Source organism: Hemitrygon akajei, chromosome 11 (genome assembly GCF_048418815.1).
Source record: "Hemitrygon akajei chromosome 11, sHemAka1.3, whole genome shotgun sequence".
NCBI lineage: Eukaryota > Metazoa > Chordata > Chondrichthyes > Myliobatiformes > Dasyatidae > Hemitrygon > Hemitrygon akajei.
Window position 1 is genome coordinate 154,934,690 of NC_133134.1, and position 19,302 is coordinate 154,953,991.

Consider the following 19,302-nt stretch of genomic DNA (forward strand, 5'->3'; position numbering starts at 1 on the left):
CAAGGACAGAGGTAATGAATGAAGCGAGATACTTCATGGTAAAGGATAAGGTGAAGTTTACAGTTAGGCAGGTTGCCAAGTAGGCCTGGAAGAATTGTGATAATTAATTCTAGAATTAATAAGCCATGGGTGAGGGTTTGAATAGCAAATAAGCAGAACCGAATGAAAGGACATGTAAAGTTAACGCGAGGTTAAAAGAGGTGATGTTTGTGGGGCAGAGCCACTCGGCAAAGATAATACACTGTGATTACAAAATGTCTGATGGTGTTTAAGATTGGGAAAGGAATTGTTGGCATGTATATTATGTTTCTACCAAGGTCTTAAAAATATCCCATCTAATGTTTAACCGAATGAAACTGCAGCTTAACCATGTCCACATATGAGTGCATCAGCAAGAGCAGGTCCTTATTTTTGGATAATTTTGGTATAACACAGAATGAGACCTTGAATGTGGGAAGCCAGAAACTACAGTGCATATTGGACAAGATCTCATTGACTGCCTTAAATCACGTGGAACAGGTCTGAACAAAAGAAAAACAGTTCCGTTCAGGAAGTGGAAAAGGAAGATGTCTGTCCGTGTCTTGGGGATGGATGAAGGGTGGTCTCTCAGAGTAGAAATCATTTAAAATATTATTCAACCTAATAGAGGGTCTAGAAAAGATAGATAATCAACAGATTACTGTACTAGGGATAGTTTATGAGAATGAAGAGTATGATTCTGAAACATAACTCAATTGGATCTTTTGGAAAATAAAAACAGAACAAATAGAAGCATGAGTAGCTATCAATTTCTCTAACTTATGGTATTTTCACCCCTCTCCCTTCGATTCCCACTGGTCTCTTACCTCTCCTGGTGGCCCTCTTCCTACCCTTTTTCCAATGGTGCACTCGCCTCTCCTATCAGATACCTTCTTTTCTAGCCCTTTACCTTTTTCACCTATCACCTCCCAGCTTCTTACATGATTCCCCCTCCCCCACACACCTGGCTTCACCTATCATCTTCTAGCTTGTTCTCCTTTCCCTCCCCCACCATCGTATTCTGGCATCTTTCCCCTTCCTTTCAGTTCTGAAGATTCTCAGCCCAAAACATCGACAGTTTATTCATTACCATAGATACTGCCTGACCTGCTGAGTTCCTGCAGCATTTTGTGCATTGCTCTGACATCTGCAGGATCTCTTGTGTTCATGAGTAAGCCAGTCAACTCCAGAGGCCTTCTCCACTACTCAGACACACGATGATTAATCTTTTATCTCAGACCATTTTGTCTAATGAACCAATATCCCTTGAATACCTCCAACAATCTAACAAAAAGTTATTGATCAGCAACATGTTGATGCCATTTTGCAACTAATTGCTTTATCGTGAAAGCCTTGAAGGAAATAGGAGTGAAAGCAACAAGAAATTGTGCTCAGGGCAAGGGAATGCAGAGTTTGGTTTTCATTATGCTTAGGAAGCCCAGGCAGGCTCATAGAAGAAGAAGAGAAGAATATGTTTCAGAAGTCCAGAGTAACACACAATGTACTGGAGGAGCTCAGCAGGTCAGGCAGTATCTATGGAAAGGAATAAAGAGTCAGCATTTCAGGCCAAGAACCTTCATCAGGTCTTGGAATGGAAGGGGGAAGAATCCAGAATAAGAAAGTGGAGGGGGGGAGGGGAAGAAGTCCAAGCTGACAGAAGTCAGGTAAGGGGGAAGGTAGGTGACTCCTGGAGGGGTCCATAAGAGCAAAGGGGATTCTCCTGGCTCATCAGGAAAGGAAAGCAGATTGATATCAAGAATGTTTCATCTAATTTGTCATCTAAATCATTTTCTGCAACATTTGTCTGCCAGTGAAACTTCCATGAAGCCCTCATGGTAAATTTGCAGCAGGACACCCAAGATGTCAACTACCATTCAACTGAAGGAACCTGCTGCTTTTCAGAGGGAGCCTCATTAGTTTGCTCCAACACAGTTTAATATTGTAATCACAAAGCCAACTGCATCACCATTGTAATAGCTCAATTGCTTATCTACAAAGTGTAGATACAAGGATCAACTTGGCTCCACGATACCTTGGAAAAACACTATCAATAGAAGATTTCAAGACGATGCAATTAAATGAAAAATGAAATCACGTTGTTGCTGATTTTCAGTTGACACTTTTAAAAATCATGGTTAAAGTAAATATATTGCCAAATATACCAAGAAATTCGACAGAATAACCATATTTATATTCATAGAATTGCAGAATCATCAGTCCATGCCAGCCATGATACTCATCTAAACTAGTCCGATTTGCCCAAATTTGGCCCATATCATCTAAACCTTTCCTAAACATGTACCTATACAAGTACTTTTTGAAATGGTTTAAATATGTCTGTTTCAACCACTTCCCTGGCAGCTCATTTTCTATACTGACCACTCCAAGGGTGAAAAAATTTGCCCTCAGGTTCCTGTTAAATCTCTCCCTTCTCACCTCAAATATTTTCCCTCTCGTTCTTGATTCCTCAATCCTGGGAAAAGGATCTTCAACTTCAAACATAACTCAGCCACTCAAATCTCAACAACTTGCTCATAATCTCCTCTGCATTCTTTCCAGCTTAATAGCATTCTTACTGACAAAAGCTGATCACAATATTCCAAATATAGCTTTGCCAATGTCTTGCACAAATGCATGATGGCATCCCAACTTCCATACTCAAGGCCCTGACCGATGAAGGCCAGAGTTCCAAAAGTCTTCTTCATTACCCTGACTGCACCACAGGGAACCTGTTCTACAACACTCCCCAGGGCCCAACTATTCACTGTGAAAGTCCTACCCTTATTTGTCTTCACAAAATGCAACACTTTGCACTTACTCAAATTCACCTCCATTTGCCATTCCTCGACCCCTTTATCCAGCTGATCAAGATTCTTCTGTAAATCCTGACAACCATCTTCACCCTCAATGGCACCACCTATTTTGTAGTCATTGGCAGACTTACCAGCTATGACTTGTACATTTTCATCCTAATCATTGATATAGATGAGAAATAGCAGTAAACCTATAACCAAGCCCTGAGAAACACGACTAGTCATGGGCCTTCAGTCTGAAACACAAATTTCCACCATTACCCCCTGCTTCTAGCAATCATGTAAATTCTCTATAAGGTTAAATAGCTCTCCCTGAATCCCATACATCTCTTTCCATAGAAGACTACCATTAAAATCTTGTTCTACCCATCCTGGTAACATATCCTTATGATCCCTTATTCCTCCTGTTTCAATGCATCTACACCATGAACCTGTTAACAGTTGGCAATTGGATTGGCAAGGTTGGCAAGTTTGCAGACGACACAAAGGTTGGTGGTGGTGTAGACAGTGTAGAGGATTGTCGAAGATTGCAGAGAGACATTGATAGGATGCAGAAGTGGGCTGAACAGTGGCAGATGGAGTTCAACCCGGAGAAGTGTGAGGTGGTACACTTTGGAAGGACAAACTCCAAGGCAGAGTACAAAGTAAATGGCAGGATACTTGGTAGTGTGGAGGAGCAGAGGGATCTGGGGGTAAATGTCCACAGATCCCTGAAAGTTGCCTCACAGGTAGATAGGGTAGTTAAGAAAGCTTATGGGGTGTTAGCTTTCATAAGTCGAGGGATAGAGTTTAAGAGACGCAATGTAATGATGCAGCTCTATAAAACTCTAGTTAGGCCACACTTGGAGTACTGTGTCCAGTTCTGGTCACCTCACTATAGGAAGGATGTTGAAGCATTGGAAAGGGTACAGAGGAGATTTACCAGGATGCTGCCTGGTTTAGAGAGTATGGATTATGATCAGAGATTAAAGGAGCTTGGGCTTTACTCTTTGGAGAGGAGGAGGATGAGAGGAGACATGATAGAAGTGTACAAGATATTAAGAGGAATAGACAGAGTGGACAGCCAGCGCCTCTTCCCCAGGACACCACTGCTCAGTACAAGAGGACATGGCTTTAAGTTAAGGGGAGGGAAGTTCAAGGGGGATATTAGAGGAAGGCTTTTCACCCAGAGAGTGGTTGGTGCGTGGAATGCACTGCCTGAGTCAGTGGTGGAGGCAAATACACTAGAGAAGTTTAAGAGACTACTAGACAAGTATATGGAGGAATTTAAGGTGGGGGGTTATATGAGAGACAGGGTTTGAGGGTCAGCACAACATTGTGGGCCAAAGGGCCTGTAATATGCTGTACTGTTCAATGTTCAGAGAGAAAGAGTTAAATAGAAGGCTTAGAAAGAAAGAGACCTTGTCAATGTGAAGTGAGACTGTGTGTAGTGGGGTCATGCTGACATTTTCTTAGTGCTGTTGCAGGGCATAGCGTGTTGGTGCAAGAACATAGCTGAGACAGCTTTACAGCATGTTCAACACTCCTTTATCACTGAGCAGGGAGAAAGCAGAAAAGGATGTTCTGATATGAACAGATATATGCCAAGGTCTGGTTAAATTATAGAAGTAGGAACAGAAAACTCTGAATAGTGGAGCAGGTTTCTAAAGATATAACCCAATCCATCAGAGGTAAGGTCCTCCCCATCATTGAGCACATCTACACAGAGTGTGTTAGAGGAAAATAACATCCATCATCAAGGTCTCCCACCATCCAGGCCATGCTCTCTTCTTGCAGCTGCTGCTAGGAAGGAGATACCACCAGGTTCAGGAACAGTTATTACCCTTCAACCATCAGGCTCCTGAACCAGCATGGATAACTTTACTCACCTTAGCATTGAACGGATTCCACAATTTATGGACTCACTTTCAAGAACTCAACAACTCATTCTTAGTATTTATTACTTATTATTATCTTTTTTTTACATAGAATATAGTACAGTACAGCACTGGAACTGTATTTTGAATCACAATTTTTTGCCAATTCAAATAAATTGGTAATCAACTGGCCAACTAAACTAATCCCTTATGCCTACACAATATCCGTATCCTTCAATTCTCCTCATGTTCATGTGCCTATCTGAACATCTCTTAACAGTCCCTAATGCATCTGTCTCTACAACTGCTCCAGGCAATGCATTCCAGGCACCCATCACTCCCTGTATAAAAAGCTTTCTCCTCACATCTCTTTTGAAAACTACCGCCCACTCTCATCTTAAACACAGGACCTCTGGTATCAAACATTACAACCCTGGGAAAAAGATACTGTATGTCTACTCTAGCTATGCCTCTCATAATCTTGTAAACCTTTATGAGATCTTCCCTCAGCCTCCACAGTTCCAGAGAAAACAATCCAAGTTTGTCTAACCTCCCGTTACAATAGACAATAGGTGCAGAAGTAGACCATTCGGCCCTTCGAGCCTGCACCGCCATTCTGAGATCATGGCTGATCATCTACTATCAATTCCCGGTTCCTGCCTTGTCCCCATATCCCTTGATTCCCCTATCCATAAGATACCTATTGAGCTCCTTCTTGAAAGCATCCAGAGAACTGGCCTCCACTGCCTTCCGAGGCAGTGAATTCCAGACACCCACAACTCTCTGGGAGAAGAAGTTTTTCCTTAACTCTGTCCTAAATGACCTACCCCTTGATCTCAAACCATGCCCTCTGGTACTGGACTCTCCCAGCATCTGGAACATATTTCCTGTCTCTATCTTGTCCAATCCCTTAATAATCTTATATGTTGCAATCAGATCCCCTCTCAATCTCCTTAATTCCAGCGTGTACAAGTCCAGTCTCTCTAACCTCTCTGCGTAAGACAGTCCGGACATCCCAGGAATTAACCTTGTGAATCTACACTGCACTTCCTCTACAGCCAGGATGTCCTTCCTTAACCCTGGAGACCAAAACTGTACATAATACTCCAGGTATGGTCTCACCAGGGCCCTGTACAAATGCAAAAGGATTTCCTTGCTCTTGTACTCAATTCCCTTTGTAATAAAGGCCAACATTCCATTAGCCTTCTTCACTGCCTGCTGCACTTGCTCATTCACCTTCAGTGACTGATGAACAAGGACTCCTAGATCTCTTTGTATTTCTCCCTTACCTAACTCTACACCGTTCAGATAATAATCTGCCTTCCTGTTCTTACTCCCAAAGTGGATAACCTCACACTTATTCACATTAAACATCATCTGCCAAGGATCTGCCCACTCACCCAGCCTATCCAAGTCACCCTGAATTCTCCAAACAGCCTCATCACATGTCACACTGCCACCCAGTTTAGTATCATCAGCAAACTTGCTGATGTTATTCTCAATGCCTTCATCTAAATCGTTGATGTAAATCGTAAACAGCTGTGGTCCCAATACCGAGCCCTGTGGCACTCCACTAGTCACCACCTGCCATTCCCAATTTAGATAATTGGGCTTTGTTCCAGGGAAGGTGGGATCTGTTCCGATGGGACAGTTTACACTTGAACTGGAGCGGTACTAACATTCTTGCAGGAAAGTTTGCTAGTGCTTCTCGGGGGGGGGGGGGGTTTAAACTAAATTTGCAGGGGGCAGGGATCCAGAATGCGAGAGAGGATAGCGAGATGAAGAATAAAGGACAGGTGGGGACTATACGGTTCCGGAATATTAAGTGTGTAGTAGAGAAAGATGAGGCGGAACAAGTGATAAGGAGGACACATGTACAGAGGGATGGTTTGACGGAACATGGAGTTAAATGTGCTGAAAGAATAAGCAAATTTAGAAAGGACAACAAAATTCAAGGGGCGTATAGCCCGAAGGGAGTTTGGGGAGCTGGGTTAAGCACAATAGGCAGCGATTTAAACAGAGAGAGGAGAAATGGGCTAAAATTTCTATATCTGAATGCACGAAGTGTCAGAAATAAGGCGGATGAGCTTGAAGCTCAGTTGCAAATGGGTAACTATGATGTTGTTGGGATAACGGAGACATGGCTGCAGGGAGATCAGACCTGGGAAATGAATGTACAAGGGTATACGTGCTATCGTAGGGACAGAAATGTGGGCAGAGGGGGTGGGGTGGCCCTGTTGGTGAGGAATGAGATTCAGTCCTTTGCAAGGGGGGACATAGGATCAGGAGAAGTAGAGTCTGTGTGGATAGAACCAAGGAACAGTAAGGGCAAAAAGACTCTAATGGGTGTTGTCTACAGGCCACCAAACAGTAGCATGGATATTGGGTGCAAGTTGAATAGGGAGTTAACATTGGCATGTGGCAAAGGTAATGTCGCAGTAGTTATGGGGGATTTCAACATGCAGGTGAACTGGGAGAATCAGGTTGGTGCTGGACCCCAGGATAGGGAGTTTGTAGAGTGCCTACGGGATGCATTCTTGGAACAGCTTGTACGAGAGCCGACCAGGGACAAGGCTATTCTGGATTTAGTGTTGTGTAATGAACAGGATTTGATAAGCGATCTTGAAGTAAAGAAGCCATTAGGAGGTAGTGACCATAATATGATGTTTTTATCTGCAATTTGTGAAGGACAAGGGCAGATCGGAGGTGTCAGTGTTGCAGTTGAACAAAAGAGATTATGGAGCCATGAGGGAGGAGCTGGCCAAAGTTGACTGGATGGATAGCCTAGCAGAAAAGACAGTGGAACAGCAATGGCAGGTATTCTTGGGAATAATGCACAAGGTGCAAAATCAGTTCATCCCCCAGAGAAGGAAGGATTCAAAGGGGGGGAAAGGGGCCACAGTGGTTGACAAAGGAAGTCAGAGATTGCATAGCATTAGAAAAAAAAGGAATTATGACAGAGCTAAGGTGAGTGGGAGGACAGATGATTGGGAAGTTTTTAAGGAACAACAGAACTTAATTAAAAAGGCAATACGGGGAGAAAAAATGAGGTACAAACGCAAGCTAGCCAGGAATATAAAGGAGGATAGCAAAAGCTTTTTTAGGTATGTGAAGAGAAAGAAGGTAGTTAAGAACAATGTTGGGCCCTTGAAGAATGAATTGGGTGAAATTTTTATGGGAAACAGAGAAATGGCAGAAGAATGTAATACGTACTTTGGATCTGTCTTCACTAGGGAAGACACAAGCAATCTCCCAGATGTATGGATGGGCCAAGGACATAGGGTAACAGAGGAAATGAAACAGATTGACATTTGGAAGGAAACAGTGATGAGTAGACTGGTGGGACTGAAGGCTGACAAATCCCCAGGTCCAGATGGTCTGCATCCTAGGGTACTAAAGGAGGTGGCTCTGGAAATTGCGGATGCATTGGTAATCATTTTCCAATGTTCCTTAGATTCAGGATCAGTTCCTGAGGATTGGAGAATGGCTAATGTTATCCCACTTTTTAAGAAAGGAGGGAGGGAGAAAACAGAGAACTATCGTCCTGTCAGCCTAACATCAGTAGTGGGGAAGATGCTAGAGTCCATTATTAAAGATGAAATAGTGGCATATCTAGATAGCAATGATAGGATTGGGCCGAGCCAGCATGGATTTAACAAGGGCAAATCATGCTTGACTAATCTATTAGAGTTTTTCGAGGATGTAACCAGGAAGTTAGACAAGGGAGATCCAGTGGATGTAGTGTACCTTGATTTTCAGAAGGAATTTGATAAGGTCCCACATAGGAGATTGGTGGGTAAAATCAGAGCTCATGGCATTGGAGGGAAGATATTGACATGGATAGAAAACTGATTGGCAGATAGAAAGCAAAGGGTAACGGTGAATGGGTGTTTCTCGGAATAAATAATAGACTATAGGTGCAGAAGTTGACCATTCGGCCCTTCGAGCCTTCTGAAAATCAAGGTACACTACATCCACTGGATCTCCCTTGTCTGTTCCCAAATAATTCTCCCTATAATGCTCTCATAATTTGCCCTGCTCCAATTTAATACTCTCCCACAAGGTCCATGCTTATCCTTATCTTTAGCTATCTTAAAACTTAAGGAGTTGTGGCCACTGTTCCCTAACTACCCATCCGCTTAATGATCAGTTACCTGGCCATGCTCATTACCCAACACCAGATTCAGTGCAACCCCACCTCTTTTTGGACTATCTACAGATTGATTTAAGAAACCCTTCTGGAAACGCATAACAAATTCTGCTCCATCCAAACCACTTGCACTAACTCAAAACATGCAGCTCTTCCCTGTATCAATGCGAAAATAGTCTATGGAGAGAGATCATAGGGAGAAAAGAGGCTGAGTCCAAAACTTGAAGAAGAACTCATCGTACCAAACCTCAGCAAGGTCCATTTGAACAGGTGACATCTGGATACAAGTTGTAGGTTTTGGGAGTGGTGAGAGTAAACTAGAGTTGTATAACTGTTAAAGTTAAATAATGAGTCTGCTTCTGCAGATCCATAACTATCACAACACCATGGTTTTAGCTGGACATATCTTATTAGTAAAAGCCATTTCATGTAAATCACTTTTATACTAATGGCATTTTACATGCCACAAGTGCTCAATGTTCACTTGATCTAAAAGGTCTGGAAATTACACTATATTCCCAATATCTTTAACTTGACCATATATTCAGCAGCTGTTTCCTTTGCTTCCTATTCCACGTGCCAAATTTCTTAACACTTGAAAATCTCCAAAGGTGTGAATTAGCCGTTTCAAAGTTTTTACAATATCCTTATGTGTAACTTGTGGCAACAATAGACTCATCAATATCATGCACGATTCCAGCCTTGCCACCTGTGAGTAGTAAGACTGGTTACATTTCCCAAGCTTTCTAAAAAGTGTCCATTGCCCGCCATCATTATTATGCCATTTGCTATTAACTTCACACTTGAGTGCTCACACAAGCAACCCAATTTTCTTGTTGCCAATGTAGCCACTAAAGTTTCTTCGGGTCCTGCTTACTAAGGCAAATATCAGCAGGTAAAGCTACAATAAAACATTTTTTTACCGAAGGCAACATTTTTTCACTGAAGCCAATCACTTACAAATAACAATTATGATACATCTAACAATGTATCAGTATTTATTCCACATGGAACACACAATTCCTAAAGGTACAACATCTGTTACATAGGTTAAACTATTCTGTATACATATTCTCACAACTCTCAAGGTGTAGTAAGGGTTGACACTGCTGCAACAAGTAGAATGAATAACTTTAATAGTAATCTACTCAAGTAAATTAAAAGGATACTTAATCCATATAACTGCTTGTGGCATATTAAACCATGGCAGCAAAAAAAAAGAAGAAACAAAACACAAGACATGCAGCTCTTCGCTGTACCAATGCTAAAATAGTCTTAAATTATGCACTTCAGTAAGTGTGATTTCAGTGCAACATGGATCTAGGAATGTTGATTGCTAATGTATTTTTCTGCCCCCGTTAAATATTTATTTCAGGCTGTGTTCAGTTCTTTATCTGAAGTTGACAATGAAATTAAAATAGGGTTTCATTCTGGCAGATTTTTAAGATGAGACACGGAAAGGAATTTCCATTACAAATTCTAGTGGGTACTTTTGAAGGCTCTGATTTGAGAGATATCTGTGTTACTGTACTCAGGAGAGCCAAGTTCAAGTGGTTCTGAATTCAGTCATCAACACTGTACTAATTATAATGGATAATCTAAATAGGATTCAACTAACAGATGGACAACTGGGGACTAGGAATATCCTGGCTCTGTTGCAACACTTGGCCTAGTGTGTATCAAGGAGCTCTAGTAACACTGAAGTAAATGGGAATCAAGAGAAATGTTTCATATCACCCATTCCTTGTCAGAATGAAGAACATTGCAGTTGTCAGTGTTTGATTTGCTCAGCATCTGAATACTGCAACAGCAGCTCCTCAGGGCAATGTCCTGAGCCAACAACCCTCAGGTACCATATTAATGACCTTCATTCCAACATGTTAGTAATTAAAATTTGTTAATGATCCTACAATATTCAACTCTATTTTATATTTCCTTAGAAAATGTAACAATGTAAAAAGACTTTATAACATTCAACCATGGGTTTATAAATAGTGAACTATATTTGCACCCACTTAAGATTGATAAAAAGACTATCCCCAATGGGGATCATTGTGGATCAGAAATTCAGGTAGACTAACAACAATAACATTGGGGCCACAACAATATATCAGTTATTAGGTATCCTACACAAGTGAGTTAGCTCCTTCCTTTACAATATCTACAAGACATAACTTGAGAGTACAAGAATTGCTCTCCATTTGCCTGGATGGCAAGTTGTTTGATACCATCTATAATAAAGCACTCCATTGGAATTTCAATCCTATTGACCCCTAAAAGTTCACCCTTCCAACATTGGTACACCAAGAACATATCTCACCATTCTTGACCATAAGATATAGGAGCAGAAATAGAGCATTTCCCCCTCTCAGCCCCATTCTCCCACTTTCTCCTTGTATCCCTTCATGCCCTGATTAATCAAGAATTTATCAACCTCTGCCTTACGTATACCCAATGACTTGGCCTCACCAGTGGTTTATAAAGCCTCAACATTGCTTTTATATTGTAGTCAAATTTTATTTTCATGTATCATCACAGGGCCTAAATGTTGGAACTCACTAGTGAGCTATACCATGGAAATTGCAATGGTTCAAGTGGACAACTCATCACTACCTTCTCAAAAGCAAAACTGGATAATAAATGTTCGCCTCACCAGAGACAAATGCATGCAGGTTAAGATTTTAAAATATAAAAATTCCCCTATGTTTTATGGTTTATATCAGCTTTAGCAGATGCTACCATAGGCTGTTGACCAAATGGTAGAATTATTTAGTTTGTTCTCAGGCTGTGTCATTTTTCAGTGTGAGGACTTCCAAGTCCCTTTGCAACTCTGATTTGTGAATTTACGTCAGACAGCATTCTGTCTTTGAAATACTTGCTCAGCACAAAACTGTGCTCTTTCATGATTTATATCTAATGGCACAGTGGCATGACTGCGACTCGATAGCTCCAATAACCCATATCAGACTTAACTTTCCACACAAAATGCTGGGTCTCACACACGAAGGGTCTCAGCCCAAAACGTCGACGGTGCTTCTCCTTATAGATGCTGCCTGGCCTGCTGTGTTCCACCAGCATTTTGTGTGTGTTGTTTGAATTTCCAGCATCTGCAGATTTCCTCGTGTTTGCTCTTTAAATTCACCACTGCGAAGCCTCTGCCAGTGATGCCTACACTGACGAAGTTTAAATCTTCTCTTCGACGGGAGTTCAGTGAAACCCTCTCTCGCTGCTCCCCATCTATAATTCCTTCTGCCCTTCAACTTTTCGATCATATTTTGACCCAGACCCACTATTACAGCCATATATCCTTCCTGGGAACGTGCAGTCCTGACGAAGGGTCTCGGCCCGAAACGTCGACAGCGCTTCTCCTTATAGATGCTGCCTGGCCTGCTGTGTTCCACCAGCATTTTGTGTGTGTTGTTTGAATTTCCAGCATCTGCAGATTTCCTCGTGTTTGCTCAGACTTAACTTTGGTGCTCTCAGTCTGGAGTTTGTATAATTTCCCTGTGACTGTGTTGATTTCCTTTGGGTCCCTGTTTCCTTCCCATACTTCAAAGACATATTTGTTTGTTGGTTAATTAGCTGTTCTGAATGGTGGCTGATGTGCTGATGAGAATGTGGTGAGGTTATTGTAAATGGGTAATTGATAGTCAGTGTGGGTTAAAAGGCCTGTAGCTATGTGTAGGATCTTATGACTCCAGGACATTTTCATTGTCATTGGATCAAATTCTGGCAGCCATTATCACTACACTGATTAAGTTGCAAATGACAAATTTTAAGGCAGAAAGTTGGCTTTGCCATATACCCATTAATACCAACAAAATCCCTTCATGCTTTCAGAGCATTATTGCAAATAGTTGACTTTTATGCAGTCTACACCAACAAAGAAATTCACAGGCCACAATACGGAAGTAGGGCATTATAGTTCAATAATCTACATTTATTCTCAATGTGACAAATTTTCCTCACAAAATTAATTTACCCTGTATCCTTCACTACATGAACTTTCCATCCTTTCTTCTTTTATTTTAATCATTTCTGTCATATTACCCATAATAAGCTTTGTAATGAACATGAACTCAAACATTTCATGCCTTGGTCCTGAAAAGCAGTATTCCTTTGTTTATTTTGAGAAGGGGCACAAGAAAGAAAGCAATTTTACATTTCATGTGCAGACATTTTAAGCACAATAGCAAATCCAACAATGCACTTCTCAGAATGCTGAAGAAAATATCCTTATAAACATGTCAACTGCTGAGTTATTGAGGACATTTGATGCTGAACTGATCCACAAAATTAGTTATAATTTATTATTTTCTTTTTAATTTTACTGCAGTTCATGTTACCAGGAATTAATATTTACTGTGAGCATCCACTAAAATTTGATATTTGCTGTATGTTTTATTCACTTAAACGACAACTTCAACTTACTGTAGAAGTCTCCTGCTGCTGTAGCCCATCCATTTCATGGTTCGATGTGTTGTGCATTCAGATATGCTCTTTTCCAAACCACTGTTGTAATACATGGTTAATTGAGCTACTGTAGCCTTCCTGTCAGCTTGAACCAGTCTGGTCATTCTCCTCCAATCTCTCTCATTAACAAGGAATTTTTGTCCACAGAACGGCTGCTCACTAAATAGTTTTTGTTTTGCACACCAGTCTTTGTAAACTCTAGAGATAGTTGTGCTTGAAGATCCCAAAAGAACAGCGTTTTTTGTGATACTCAAACCACCCTGTCTGGCACCAACAATCATTCCATGGTCAAACTCACTTAGATCACATTTCTTCCCCATTCTGGTATTTGGTATGAACTACAGCTGAGCCTTTTGACCATGTCTCCGTGCTTTTATGCATTATGTTGCTGCCACGGGTGGCTGATTAGATATTTGCATTAATGAGGTGTACAGGTGTAACTAATGAAGTGGCCAATGAATATACACAAATCTTTTGATGCAACAAAACCTCTCAGGGTGCTTTACAGGATAAGAAGTTTTAAATTGAAATTAGACACTGTTGCATATAAGGACTTAAGGAAATTAACAGACTTATTCAAGCAGTTGGTTTTTAGAGGGGTCATAAGGTTGAAAAAGAGGAGTGAGAGGCATGTGATAAATATTCACTGTCCAGGGCCTGGGGGGTGGGTGTCTTTTGCCAAGCTCAGCTTTCTAACATGGCAGCTGACACTTCTAGAGATCAAAGAGTTGTTCTTGGGTAAGTTAAACTTCCAAACAATATTACTTGCTCAGCTTCTTGTCGTAAATAGGAGCCAGGCTTCAGTTCTTATAATGTAAATGGCAAGCTATAATCGGTCTAAAGTTAAAATGACAGAATAATCTCTTCTCAATCTTCTAACCATGAGCAGGTATTGATTATAACTAATGTTTTGTTGACAAACTCTGCCATCTTTTTTAAAAGTGGCAGCTTTGCAAACAAAGAGCACTGTCTATAGAGCACAGACTGCTGGCCCATAGCAGAGGGCTGACTACTCAAAACATGCAATGTAAAACAATGGGTTAATTGGGCCTGCATCAAGCCAGACAATACTAGCTAAGTTATTTAGTTTGAGGAAGCTTGCAGACCAGATTGACACTATCACTTAGCACATCAAGCAGCTGATCTATCAGTAGTTGGAAGATTTGTGTACTCAGAGAGTCTGCATTCACAGCATTAATTTGGGGTATTTGCATTAATTCTGAATCTCTGTCGCCAAAATCTTGTAGACCAGCTGTGTAAAAAGGTATCTGAAATAAAAACACATGGTTGTGAAGTCAACAAGTGTGTAAAAAATAAATGTAAGAAAGCAGTCAGGATTGTTAGGAATGGTCAAGGGATGACAAGGAGAATGAGAGAAAGACAAGGGGTAACTGGAATCCATTCCTCTGCCTTTGATTTCTGGAATGGATGAAATCTGCAACTCATTAATATGTATTTTTAGCTTATAGACATTGCCCCTGTGTTTTGGAAATCACTTGTGTTTTAGAAATTTTTTGTACTTTGGTAATTTTATTTTAGTTTAAGCATTTTTAATAAAATTAAATAAACCGTGTTTAATCTGCTTTGTTAGCTGGACATATCTCTGCCTGTGTAGAGAGGGTGGAGACGGGCTGCTGAAATAGTGGGTATTGAGAGCCAAACTCACAACAGAGGATAAACAGAGAAGTGATAACCTTTGAAGAATAGATGGCTACAGTATAACCTCCGTTTAGTGATGGTACCTGTAACTATCTATGTCGGATAGGGGTTAAGATCTTCACTTGAGTTCAGAGCTTCACAGACAGCAAATCCAATACCATCAGATGGAAAGAGTTTTGGTGACTAAGTTCCAAAGCATAAGGGTTTGGGGAAGGCTGATAAGTGCACCAGACCAGGGTGAAGCCATTAATTCTGAGGGTGAGGAAGAGTTCAGTATTGGTTAAGATTAGATGTCTTATAGTGCTGCAGAAGACAGAGCTAGAGAGAGAGAGGCAGTAATGACCACGCAAACAAGGAAGAAAATTTTAAAATGATGGTATTACATAATTGGAAGCTAGAGTAGCCAGCAAACAAATAAGTATGCGAATTTCATTATACTGAGTGTAGTAAAATTTATGTCAAGGGGTGCAGATAGGTTGAGAAAAAGGGGTGATTTTTTTTGTCAAAATCAAATGGCATTACTGACTATGATTGGGATTTGGTTAAATACTCTGGGGAGCTGGAGCTGAGCAACGTGTGATAATTGATTTGAGGGAATTTGAACAAAGAGATCAGCCTAAAATGGTGATGAACTTGAAAGGCTGAAATACATTCAAAGTTTTTGGAGAAGAAAGAGAGGTTGGAGATAGGCCAGTTTGCAAGTACAAAAAAAGGGCACCATGGTAGCATAGCAGTAAGTGCGATGCTATTTCAGCTTGGGGTGTTCTGGAGTTGGGAATTCAATTCTGATGCCATTCTGTAAGGTTTCTCTGTATGTCCTTCCTGTGAAATGCATGGGTTTCTCTGGGTCCTCTAGTTTACTCCCACAGTCCAAAGATGTACTAGGTAGGTTAATTCATCATTGTAAATTGTCCTGTGATTAGGTTAGGGTTAATTGGGTTCGTCGGGGATTAAAGGGATGAAGGGCCTACTCTGCGCTGTATTGCAAAATAAATACCGTAAATGGTCAGACATTGGAGTTTAATAACAGCATATTCAAAGCAGAGCTCCAGTATAAAAAGAAAGAGAACTTTTAACAATACCAGTTAACAAGACAACCAGAAAAGGAGGTTGAATGATCAAAAGTTTAATAAGCAAATAGGTGGTAGATCACATAGAGAATGAAAGACAACAGGGAAAAGACCAAGATATAAGTATGGGAATGGGTCTGGGAGCTTCAGAAAATTCCCTCCGAGGGCTGAGGGGAGCGGAAGTGTAGAAGCAGCCAACCAAATAGTTTCAATCTTAATGACAAAGGAAGTTATGAGATCATCAGAGTATTGTATATGAGGGAGCAGTTTAAGAAGACATGTACACTGAAGAAAAAAATCTGCAGTTATCTTTCCAGCTCAGGAATAGTTGAACAGTTCCAGAGTGAACAGTTTTGGCAGTTGAGAGCAAGTTGATTAGATGTGAACAATTTTTTAAAGTTCTATTATGTCAGATAAGTAAAGAGTTAATAACCTATGAATTAAACTGACTGGTTAAAACTGGGCAAATAGTTTAACATTGTTTGTTCTAGTGTCCATCCCAACCTACAGCTTTAGCAAAGGTTCACAGTAACCAGCATACAAAAATGCATTAAACTGGAAAACTGTAGCTGGAGAAGTAATGTGTGGTATATTTTAAGAAAAAAAAACAGGAAGCATAATACAAAACGATTAGTGAAGTCATTAAGAAACAGCTAACCACTGTGTGTGGGCTGAAAGGTCAGGTTCCATTGTACTCAGTTGCTTTGAATAGCTCAGTAATGGGGCTGGTAGTGCTGATAACTATATACAGTCAATCCATGATTCAGAAATGCCTGAATGGACATTACAAAAAGAGCTACACAAAAGTGCTAGAATATTAAACAGTTTATTCCTAAAGATCAATTAATGTTGTTTGTTTCAATATAAGTATTTATTCTCAAAATGACAAACAATTCTCAATACGTTTTTAGAAATAAAATGACTTCTTTGATTCCTATCACTTAAAAGATCACTAATGGGTGATCATAGCCTGGCTAAACCTCAGTGTACTCACAGTTAGCTAATGGATGAAAAACAAGATATTTAAATATTTGACATAGCAGAAGGACTCGATGGTATGGAGAAACATGGAGGCTCAGCCTTTAGGAAAAGCAAACAGCCCTTCCAAAGAGTTAGCTGGTATTTCATTGGCTCTGTTACACAGGAATATAACAAACCACAAAGTTATTCCATCCATTTTACCTTTTTTTGATTCTTCACTCTTCCTTCAGCTCATGAAAACTTTACCTGATACTTCAACTGCATGTCCTTGTGAACAGTTGAGATTCTTTCAATTTTCACATTTCTTAAATTCAATTTCAGCATTTTGATAATTCTAACGTTTATTGCCTATTCCCTTGAGCAGGCAATGATGCTCCTTTGTGCCTCCTGGCCTCCTTGGTGGCAGTTATCTTGGCTTTGGGAGATTTTGTCAGAGTAGGTTTGGCAGATATTTACTCTCCATATTGTAGACTGTATATGTTGCAGCTACTGTGCACTGGTAATAGAAGAAAAGAATATTTAAGGTAATGAAAGGATGGCAAACAAGTCGGCTGCTTTGTCCTTGATGGTATTTAGTTTATTGAGAATTGTATTTGTGCTAAAAAGTGGAGAGTAGTCCATTGTGAACTTGGTTTGTATTTTGTACTGTAGATGCTGAAAAGGACTGGACTGTGAGGGTGATAGTCCCTTACCACAGGATATCCAGCCCTTGACCTTCTCTTGAAGCCACAGTATTTATACTGCAGGTCCATTTCATTTTTTGATTGATGAATCCCAGGATATTAATGGTCGCGGATCACTCATTATAATGTAAGTGAACTTCAAAATGGTTAGATTCTGATTTTTTGGAGGTAGTTATTAAATGGCAATTTTGCAGTGTCCGCTAGTAGTTAATGTAAAATAAATGGCCAGACAGATCTTGTTCTGTGCCATAACACTTCCTTGACACCCAGATAAGTCATGAGGAAAATGAATGTGATTTCTTAGGCATACAACGATTGAAAGATTTGCAGTCCAAGGAGCAAGGGGCTTGAGAACAACTGATTCATCAGGAACACTACTCCGTCTGAGCTGCACGGGTGTGTGGCCACGCAGTAGCTAAAATGCTCACGGCAGATAGACTTTGTTACCATGCAACTGGAATTTTCTTTTATATAATGTTAATATCATTTAAAAATTATGCTCATATAATTTTGAAATCTATGTTAATATAATTGTGAAATAATCTGTAATTAATCATGTATTAATGGATATAATCCATAAATTTTCTAAATAAAACATACTACAACTTTTTCTTTGAAACATTTTAGAGGTTCATCATATTTATATTGTCAGTGATTCAAGTAACAACACTGTTACAAATTGTAACAATAAACACAGAATGGAAGTCAGTAGCTCCTGATTAATAAACTGCTGGCCTGCTGAACATAGAATACGTCTAGTATTAATTTGGTCATTGTGCCTGTCAGTTGTTTTGAATCACAGCAAATCGGTGATTTCAAATTTGTCATTTCCAAGAAACTAAAGATTGGTTCAACTAAGTGTTATGCCGTTGGCCCCCTCCTTTGTGAGAATCACAAGAACCCTAGTTAAGGGGGGGTCAACTGACCCAAAAAGAGAGAGAGACCATGTTCTCCCAAGAAGCAGAATGAAGGTGACATTGACTATTGTCTCATGGAGACCACGTGAAAAGCCCTCGGGCAAAGTGGGCTGGTTGAGAGAGAGATCGCATTACCTGCAACTTGATTGACACCTGCGATCCCGTGAAGAAGTATAAAGGCGGGTCTGAGGGGGGAAGAACCCTCAGACGCACCCAGGAGACACGAGATCGATTCCCGTGGGAGCGGGACGCCATTTTGAAGGAAGCCACGTGCGTTAGATTCCGAATTTGAATCTGTGGCTAAAACCAACGAAAGACTGCTTTTAAATAACAACGGGGAAGTCTGCTCCCCTGATTCCAAGGATTTGCTCTGCCAAGACGACGGGCAAGTGTGCATCTTTTCTAAATCATCTCTTTCTCTCTACAATGTAAAAACCCCAGCGGGTTCCCAGAAAGGAAAAAGCCTGCAAACTTCTGAGTGACTTTTATACTTCCGTTGGACTCAGTATTACCCCCTAGACAACTGTAGAGCTTATTTCTGATTGATTATGGTTACACCGGTGTTTTAGATTGAGTTTTGACGACGTGTATGATCTGAATGTTTTGTATTAACCATACGTTTGTGCCCTTGTTGAATAAAACGTTTGAAAATAGTAGCATCCGACTCCGCTGATCCATCTAT

The 19,302-nt window shown here is 40.5% G+C and overlaps 1 protein-coding gene across 8 annotated transcripts in view; it reads right to left on the reverse strand.

Moving 5' to 3' along the window:
- Positions 1 to 13,372, reverse strand: part of zmynd8 (zinc finger, MYND-type containing 8) — a 132,832-nt gene extending 119,460 nt beyond the window's left edge. For all 8 annotated transcript variants that reach the window (XM_073062003.1, XM_073062007.1, XM_073062000.1 and 5 more), the window contains exon 1: positions 13,269 to 13,372. In XM_073062003.1, the coding sequence (XP_072918104.1) occupies positions 13,269 to 13,363 (95 nt within the window). In that variant the 5' untranslated portion in view covers positions 13,364 to 13,372. The remainder of the gene's footprint in view (positions 1 to 13,268) is intronic.
- Between the last annotated feature and the right edge of the window lie 5,930 nt (positions 13,373 to 19,302).